Source organism: Pundamilia nyererei, unplaced genomic scaffold (genome assembly GCF_000239375.1).
Source record: "Pundamilia nyererei isolate P.nyererei 1_Seehausen unplaced genomic scaffold, PunNye1.0 scaffold00056, whole genome shotgun sequence".
NCBI lineage: Eukaryota > Metazoa > Chordata > Actinopteri > Cichliformes > Cichlidae > Pundamilia > Pundamilia nyererei.
Window position 1 is genome coordinate 1,246,786 of NW_005187457.1, and position 9,247 is coordinate 1,256,032.

The 9,247-nt window shown below is 36.1% G+C and overlaps 2 protein-coding genes across 4 annotated transcripts in view; both read left to right on the forward strand.

The window, feature by feature from the left end:
- The window catches only part of LOC102214885 (E3 ubiquitin-protein ligase RNF126), a 7,679-nt gene extending 2,076 nt beyond the window's left edge, over positions 1–5,603 (forward strand). The window contains exons 2-9 of the mRNA XM_005734024.1: positions 1,191–1,249; positions 1,839–1,899; positions 2,415–2,650; positions 2,777–2,845; positions 2,935–3,004; positions 3,125–3,218; positions 3,554–3,669; positions 3,783–5,603. Coding sequence (XP_005734081.1) covers positions 1,191–1,249; positions 1,839–1,899; positions 2,415–2,650; positions 2,777–2,845; positions 2,935–3,004; positions 3,125–3,218; positions 3,554–3,669; positions 3,783–3,968 — 891 coding nt within the window. The 3' untranslated portion in view covers positions 3,969–5,603. The remainder of the gene's footprint in view (positions 1–1,190; positions 1,250–1,838; positions 1,900–2,414; positions 2,651–2,776; positions 2,846–2,934; positions 3,005–3,124; positions 3,219–3,553; positions 3,670–3,782) is intronic.
- Positions 5,604–6,431: 828 nt separating this feature from the next.
- Positions 6,432–9,247, forward strand: part of bsg (basigin) — a 14,644-nt gene continuing 11,828 nt past the window's right edge. For 2 of the 3 annotated variants that reach the window (XM_005734026.1, XM_005734025.1), the window contains exon 1: positions 6,433–6,678. In XM_005734026.1, the coding sequence (XP_005734083.1) occupies positions 6,615–6,678 (64 nt within the window). In that variant the 5' untranslated portion in view covers positions 6,433–6,614. Of the gene's footprint in view, positions 6,679–9,247 lie in introns of all 3 variants that reach the window. The other variant, XM_005734027.1, reaches the window with a different exon arrangement.

The following is a 9,247-nucleotide window of genomic DNA, read 5'->3' on the forward strand; positions in this document are numbered from 1 at the left end:
AACAAAGATTTAATGAATAACAAAAAAAATGTAGTTATTCTCAAGTATGTTTTTATGTAGTGGAGATAATTTGTAACATATTTAGAGTAACTTGTAATAATAGTCAGGGTTCCCTTTAAAAAAATAACCCCCAACCCCAATAATTTTTAAACCATGGAACTAAACTGAAATGACCAAACCTACTCCAATTAAGTGAGAAAATCTATCTATCGATCTATCGATATATCGATATATCGATCGATATATCGATCGATATATCGATCGATCTATCGATCGATATATCTATCTATCGATATATATATATCAAAGAGACATCTTCTATTTTTTTAAGCTGACCTGAAACAGCTCACCTAGGAGGGATCCTACTGCGATGCTCATCTACCGTAGCTAGCTTGTTTTTGATATGGAGGAGTAGTGGCTCTGACCCCTACTTTAATGACTGAGCTCCTCATCCTGTCTCAAAGGCTGACCCAAGCCACCCTTCGAAATAAGCTAATTTCCGCCTCTTGTACGCATGATCTTATTCTTTCAGGCTCTATACCCACGTGTAACCATACACAAGTTAATATATTTATTTATTTATTTTTCCTTTTAGAAACAACAGCAGCACATAGACTGCACTAACACGTCCCACCACATTAGAATAAAATACATTTAAACAACTGTTTTATTTACAGTCCATCACACTTTAAACAAAAGTAATCGGTGAAAATACTTGCAATTGATTTTCTTTTTTTTTTAACCAAAACCCTGAAAGTAAGCTTTTCCAGTCTAGGGTATGATGTAGCCTGTGGAGTCACTTGCAAATATGTAAGATTTAAATGACAAGCAGTTGTGTGATCATTTTTTGATTAAAGGTTAAAGTTGCCTTTTGTCTGTTTTCAGTCTCTTTTTTTTTCTGGATAGCTTGAATGAAAAATAAATTGTATTAATCAATGCTGGCTGCAGATGCATTAACTCTTACAGTTAAAATAGTATGTAGCATTTACAGATAAATCAATTTATCTCTTTGTAAATTGTGAGTGAGGAAGCGAAGAAAGTATTTTGTAGGGAGGGAATAATGTTACATGAATGGCAATAATTATTACACTTCGCAAAGAATGTACATCTTGTTATTAGAATTGAAAGGTTTTTTTCCTCACAATCAGAGAACATTATGTGTTTGCTCATACTACTGTCTTGTTTTACAGGAGTATACATGTCCAAGATGTGAGTCAGGGTTTATTGAAGAACTGCTGGAAGAAAGAAGGTGTGTAAAAAGAGTATATTGAAAACAGTTTAACCCTGTGTAAAACAAATTTAGTAGTTTTTGTTGATATATGTCTGTATATTTCCTATTTCTCGAAAGGAACAAAGAAATAAATCACATCATTTCCTAAAGGGATTTTTATATATATATATTAGAAAATCAGTAGGATGAGCATTCCATAATTAGTTGTAGATGATGAAATTTAGGAAACCTCCAGTAGCAGAAATAGAAAGCAAACTAATTCACTTGCTTAAATATAAATGTTTCCGTATATGCTTTGCATATACTGTGAAATGGAAGATTGTGTTATTTTCTTCCATTAAAGGGTGGCCTAAAAAAATCTAATAACTAATCTGATGTAATCAACATATGGCCATGAGTTTTTGTCCTTTTTTAGGTGTCTTTAATGATGTTATCCTCTAAGTTGTACATGGTAACAGTTTGCAAAAAGTAAATAATCTAGAAAACAAAGTGAAATGGCAGCAAAACATTACAAATATATAAAAGGATAAAAACGTTGACACATGGTCATTTCCTTTGATGTCACTGGGTCTAAACATAACACTCTCAATGATGTTCCCCTGTTTAGTGCTGACAATGGCTCCATGTCTACCATCTCCAGCGGGCCCCAGAATCAACAACCATTTGAGGTTTCTAACCCATTCTTTATTCAGACTCTGTCTTTATCATCTAACCTCCCCCTGTTTTGTACCGCTCTGCCTCTGTTATGCACACTATTGTGTAACAGCGTCAGCATTTCTTAAAACTGCTTCCAGTGACGTTTGTGCTAATATGTTATCATGCATGATGAACTTTGTCTTGGAGTTTGCACTTTAGCTTTTGAAGCTGCAGTTTTGAGCTTTACAGTGTATTTTATTGAATAATTTGTCTAGCTTTACTTTTCCCTGTTAAAAATAGGCATCAGTAATCTAAAGATTTTTTTAAAAGTGATAGTTACTCAGGCTTTAATGATCAGTAAACAGGGAAATGCTGCAAGTCAGCATTCTGTGACTGTACCATTGGTGAACCTTGACCTAATTATCAACCAAACCATTAACTTTCAAAGTGTTTTTGTATTGAATGTAAAAGTTTGGTGTTTGTACTCCAAAAGCTTCACTTGTTTGTACCAAGTTAGTGTGTTTGCTTTCATTTATTTGTGTCCCAGAATGCGGACCAGCACCTGTTTACATTCCCTTCAGGCTATGGCCAGTTTGCCCTGGGTGTCTTTGATGATAGCTTTGACTTTGGGGCTGGACTCACAACAGAGGATAACAGGGATGCTGAAAACCGTCGGGAAAGGGAAGCTGCATCTCGGCAACGATATGGTGCCAGGCAACCAAGAAGTCGCCATGGTTCAAGACGACAAGCAGGGAGACACGAGGGAGTTCCCACTTTAGAGGGGTAAAGAGTGCAGATTGTGAAGTGAAGCGGTGTTTTGTTTTGTTTTGTTTTGTTTGTGCTTGCTGGGCAATTTATTAATATTCCTGCCTCCTACTCTGTCATATCTTTTTATGTTCTTTTTCATAGAATCATTCAGCAGCTAGTAAATGGAATAATTGCACCTACGGCAATGCCAAACATTGGTGTTGGACCCTGGTGAGTTTGTGAAATAGATGTGTTAAAATAGAGTGGGAGTTCACACCAAAATGTGCTTACTTTGTTCTAATGTCCCATTCTTTTTAAAGGGGTGTTCTTCACTCAAATCCTATGGACTATGCCTGGGGTGCTAATGGATTAGATGCTATTATAACACAGGTATTCTTTTAGAAACTTTGTTTTTTAAGTGATTGTATTAACATTGTAGATACTGATGCGAATGAAATGTGTCTTTCAATTTATCCTCCTTTCTAATATTCTCCTTTCTTTAATGTTTAGTTATTAAATCAGTTTGAGAATACAGGACCACCACCTGCTGATAGAGATAAAATAAAAAGTCTTCCTACAGTACAAATTACAGATGAGCATGTTGGTAAGTTAAAAAAGTTACAACAGCTTTGCAGGCTATTGCAAATATGTCATCAGATTTCAGTTGTTTGACTTATTCTTTTTAATCAAGTATGACTATTTATTTGTAGATTTAAGTAAATAACTTTAGGGTATTCTAAGTCACTATTTTACTTTAAAAATACTAATAATGGGAATATACTTGCTCCTAACTTAACAAATGTTTCCACTGGATATTAAAGAATATGGAGCTTTTCCTGAAAAATAAGTCCTAATGCTATTTGCCTGTCAGTAAGTTTCATCCAGAACTAACTGTTGACCTATTTGCACCATATTTAACTATATTTTTTGACATTTCAGCTTCAGGACTGGAATGTCCAGTGTGTAAAGAAGATTACAGTGTTGGTGAAAATGTGAGGCAGCTCCCATGCAATCACATGTTTCACAATGATTGCATAGTCCCTTGGTTGGAACAGGTACTAGACATCATCTATTCAGTATTCTTTACCCTTACAGTAAATATTCAGTTGTTGCTGACTGAAACATTGGGCTAAATGGGACTCTAAAAAGGTTTTATATTTTTCTCCAGCATGACACTTGTCCAGTGTGCAGGAAAAGCTTGAGTGGACAGAACACAGCAACAAACCCTCCAGAACTATCAGGGATGAATTTTACCTCCTCCTCTTCCTCTTCCTCCTCCTCCTCCTCCTCATCCTCCTCAACACCCCAGTCCTCAAGTTCAACCAGCAATGAGAACTCCACAGATAATTCGTAGGAAGAACATGTGTCACCCCATGAGCTGTTTTTAGCTCTCAGGCTGCTGTACTTCAGAGCAGTGACCTCCATCCTCTCCCTGCCGAAGGGCCGAAACCTGAGTGCATCTCCCCAGGAGCACTCACGCTGATTCACGGATAAGTGATACATGAGGCCCATGTATTTCTGCCCATCCTGTTGCTCCCACCTTCATCAGGATTCTGAACAAAGGAAGGGCAGAGGCCTGGAGTGCACCTTCAGTCAGGGAGGATGCATAGAAGCATGGATACTTAAAGAGGCTTGATCTGCCTGAATCACCTCATACAAGAAGAGAAAAAAAGAATCCAAAGGTAGAAAACTAGAACAAGACAGTTGCTGTTCTTTTTTTTATTTCTCATTTTTCAATCTCTTGATTTGTTTGTTTTATGATGACCCACTTTTTTCAGTAAAGCAAGAGAATAATAAAGCTATCCCTTTTTAAGGAGCATTCATATCTCGCATATTAAATGACCCAAAATGCACTATAGTGCACTGCTTAAGCGTGCACTTTGAACTTACATTGAAACAATATTATATCTGACCCCTTTAGCTCTTTAAAAAAAAACTGACAATAGTTTCTATAATTATTTTATTGTCAACCTGTACTTGCTATTTTAAGATTACCTGAATCACACAGGTACCATTGTTTGCACTTGAAATGATCTGTTAAATTGCAGTAAATTTTTTATCAATTGCCACATACTTTATGATTTATATTTGCAACCATAAAAGATGTTTCCACATATGATACACGTGATACATTTTGAAACATTTCTGTGCATTTTAATTTAAACATAAATATTTTCAAAAGTTGCCAGTTGAATTCCTCTTGATTTGCAGTATGATCATGTACAGACAAAACTGTCTAACAGATGAAAATAAAGATGTTTGGGTGCTAGCACTCATTTCCTGTAAGTCATTCTTAGGGTGTAGTTACAATACTCTAAAGGCTTTCCAATAAGTCTTACAACAACAGTGTTTTACGTGTATTCATTTTTTTATACTCTGACTGTGGTGCTGTGGTTTAAAAACTAAATGGTAGTGCAGTAATCATAAAAACTGGGTCATTTTAAAAGAGGAGAGGTTAAAACATACCCTCTTGATACCCTTTTGTTCAAGTACCAAATAAAAAAAAAACTAATGATATGGTGAACTTTTAAGTTGTTCTGGTTCCCAGTCTAAATTATTTGTTCCTGTCATGACGCCTTCAAAGCTGTCCAGAACAGCCAAGCATCAACCAAGGAACAATGACCCCATTAGTGAGCACTGCTGGACCTGTTTTCAATGCATAATAAGATTTTGTGATAATTTTGTACTTTCAAAGTAAGGCCTGGTCCAAAGGCATGCAGCTAGTAAACAGATTCTATATTAAATCCTTCACTGGTGTACTTGCCTGTCTAATGTTATCAAGAAGCCAATAAATTCTGTTTCCTTTAATTGTTTAGCCATATGGGTGTATTTCCTCTACATTGTACTGCACATCAGGGGTTTTATGTTCAAAGAGGGCATTGTTATGGACAGAACACTGATCTTACTGGAAGACAGATGAATACATATAGCTCAGAGTTTGCTCTCACAAGGGGAAATTACAGATTCATAATCTTTCTTTAAAAAAGAAAAAAAAAGGAACCAAACATTGTTGACCTTGTTGTTTTGCCTTCTAGCTGTGAAGCTGGAATATATCAGGCTTATTAAATATTTGGTTGCTGTAGATTCAGTGGTTCTGGTGCCGGTTAAAAGTCTAGACTTATGATTTAAAAAAAATACATAATGTGAATATGTATTGGCTTTATTTTTCTAGAGCTGCAGGTTTTGCAAATCTTTTAATAACAGAAACCTGAATAAAATGAAAATATTTAAATATTTCATGTTGGAGTATTTTTTTATATTTCCAGAAGAATTATCTTATTTAACCCCCGCGACCCTGAAAAGGATAAGCAGAAGCGAATGGATGGATGGATTATCTTATTTAAATATTATTTAATATTCATTCCAAAACTCCATTTGTTTTTACTCTAGCCATTTACCTGTGAAGAACTACGTTTAGGTTGGATGTGTTTTCCCAAACAAAACTAGTTGAAATTTTTTATTCTTCTTCTAATGTCTTTTCCTCTGTGTTTTTTTTATTTCCTGCTTTTGCTTTAAATTGCCTCATAGGCACCGCAGTTCTATTCATACTTCTTTTCTATTTTCTGCTATTGATTCCTTTCCTTACATTTAATTTATGTAAACATCTCCTTAAAACACTGACATACTTTGAACGTCTAATCTAGATGAGTTTCCGTTTCAGACTGCGATTCAAAATGGTGGCGTGATTATCTTTGAGCTAAACTTTAAATGTATTAAGATATTGTGATGCTAAAACAAAAATAGAATTTTATTAAATGGAATATAAAAATGGAACAAGGTTTTGCTTTGGGTTGCATGAATTATACAAAAAGTAGTCACGCCTCTAAAAACGTCACGGTGTACGTGCTGATCAGGGCGTGTGCGTGAGGTGAAAACTGGAGGACAACCGCATCGGCTCAGCTCCGGGCATTCAGTCCGTACAATCAGCGGAGAGAACATTCAGCTAAACGCGGTTAACGTTGAGGTTATTCGACGACCTAGTAAATATTTATTATCAACAATGAAGTTATTGTGGGCTGTCACTGCCCTTCTGTTGAGCTGTTGGCGAGCCGATGCCTCCACAGGTAAGAATTCTGTGTCAGCCATGTTGTTCGAAGATGTAGACTTTGCATTGACTGCGAATATTATCGTTATTAATTTATTTGTTTAGATTTCAGTGTCCCTGCTTTGTAAAAGTAATGTTTGTCGCATTTGGTATTTTATTTTTCATTCTCGATGTTGAATACCGTTCTATATAAAAACCTAAAAGCTGTCCTTAAACGGTTAGAAACATGATGTCGAAAACATAGGCGTAGCATTGTTGCTAGCTAGCCGATTTGCTTCTGTGCGATACATAAAAACCCTTCCAACCGCTTCGTGACACATGGTATATATCGCTAGTATTACAAATCTCCTTCGCCTCGTTCTTTCTTGTTCATTTAGAACGCTCCTTGTGTCGAACAATTTCTGGGTGATGTTATTTTAAGATTTTCCAAACGTTAGCTAATAGTAAATGTGAGGTCACGTGGGACATGTTAATTTACAACAAATGGTGCAAAATAAGCTTGTTTCAAGTTGCTTCTAATCTTTTACGTTGCTCAAATGTAACTGGCAGTTGCGTAATGTTCTAAACATTTGCTAACAGTTCGTACTGTTCGTTATCTTGTGGGTTTTTTTTAACGAACACAGGACTCGGTTTTCTCAATCTACTGAAGACTAAAATTGCCCTTTCTGTGTGTCCCTTAATGATCGGCCATGGCTTACAACATCAAAACTGCTCAGCTTGAATACCGATAGCATGTTCATACTAAATGTAGACGATCAGCCGGTTGACCCAGACAGTCTCCAGTATTGGAGGCGTCACAAGACTGTATTTATTCGATGTGTAGCATTGTCATTATGAGCTGGTAATTTTAGGTGAGGCTCTTTGGAAGACTGAACAACTCTGGTCTTGAAATTTCTTTAATGAACTATCTTAAATGTTGAATTTTGGCTCACACAAATTTGATCAGCTCTACTTAGTAGAGATGACTAATTTTCCGCTCAGAATTTCATCACAAAGGCAATCCAGAGAAATGAGGAACTCCGTGTACTGAGACCTTGTAAAATGTTAGTAATTTGATTACCAGTAGAGGATAAAACCACTGGAACCTTAAATTTTGTGGAGCTTGTACCGGTGCACAGTATGTTTGGTTGTTATGTGTACATGCACTTAAGCCAGAGCCAGAAGCCCTCATGCCTTTCATTGTTTTCTGCTTTGGAAAAAACAGTTCTGAAGCAGATCACGAGTAACACTAGACCTCCCCTGAGTTTCACCTCCTTGTTAGTTGTTAGTTTAACTTTGGCATGAGTAGGCTACAGAGTAGACGGGTAGATAAGACTGTTGTTGTTTTTGTGTGAGTGAGAAGGGGAGCAAGCAAGCATTAAAAAAGCAATTTTAACACATCAGTTGTTCAGTATTCAGTTCAAGTAATTTTGTGAATGGTGTTCAAAACACACCCATTTTGTTATTGGCCACCATTTTGACTCTGCTTAACTTGCTCTCAGTAAAATTATGCTTTAATGATAAAAGCGTCTAAGCATTAGTGCTGAAGGTGGCAGATTTTTTTTCTCTCCTCCTATCCATTTGAGTGTTCACGTTCATCCTTTATGGGTCTCCTGTAGCCAAATTATTAAAGAGGACAAAGTGTTCTATTTGATTAGTGCCCTCTAGATCCATAGTCCAAAATCTGGGTGGTGGGTGGGAGTGAGACCTATTTATGTAGGCATATGCTACAGAGGGCTATTTGTATTGAAATTATTTCCAAACAATTTTTTTTTTTCTTTAATACATGCTTAAACAAAGACTTTAAATCACCTGTGTATTCATTGTAGCTGTTTAACAGTTTTGTGCCCATTTTTATTTTTAAATTATTGATGATAATAATAATAATAATATTAAAAAGATGTTACTAGAACCACAGACGACCACCTTCTATACATAGTTATTACATCAAACCTCCAAGTAAAGTACAAAGCAAGGCTGGGTCTCCCTATTCTAAGCCAGTTAATAGGTCGAATAGCTATTCAGTTGGGACTAGCAACTCGTTTTGTTAACGACTACTAGCAAAATGTAGAGTATGACAACATTTCTGTGTGTTTAGTGGCTTTTTGCATTAGTCCCCATCTATCAATATATTACTGACTTTTCACAAGTACTCGGTAAAGCTGTTTTGATCCTGCAACTAATGATCCATTGACTCTTTGTTTGCTTTCATTCTGATGTATGGAGGGGGATTCTTCACATAAGTATCACCAAACTAGGATAGACTACTGGGAGGACTGTTATTTTTAGTTGTTGCAATACTTGGGTGAGAGCTTTCTTTAGATTGTAAAGAGTTTTTTCTTCTTTTTTTGTAATATGTTCTGAGCTCTCTTTTCTTCAAACAGATGGAATATTAACCTGAGGTGCAGTACTATGGTGTGTTAAGTGATCACATGCTGGAATAATGTTGTGGTCTCAAGGTCTCCATGATGGTCACGTGACTAAAAAACATAAATTGGGATGAACAGTTCAGTGTAAAAGCGTCAATATATTTGTGGCTATTGAAAATGGCCTAACAGGTTTTAGCTTATTGTCAAATAATCCTCCACATGTACTTTTTTTCTTTCTTT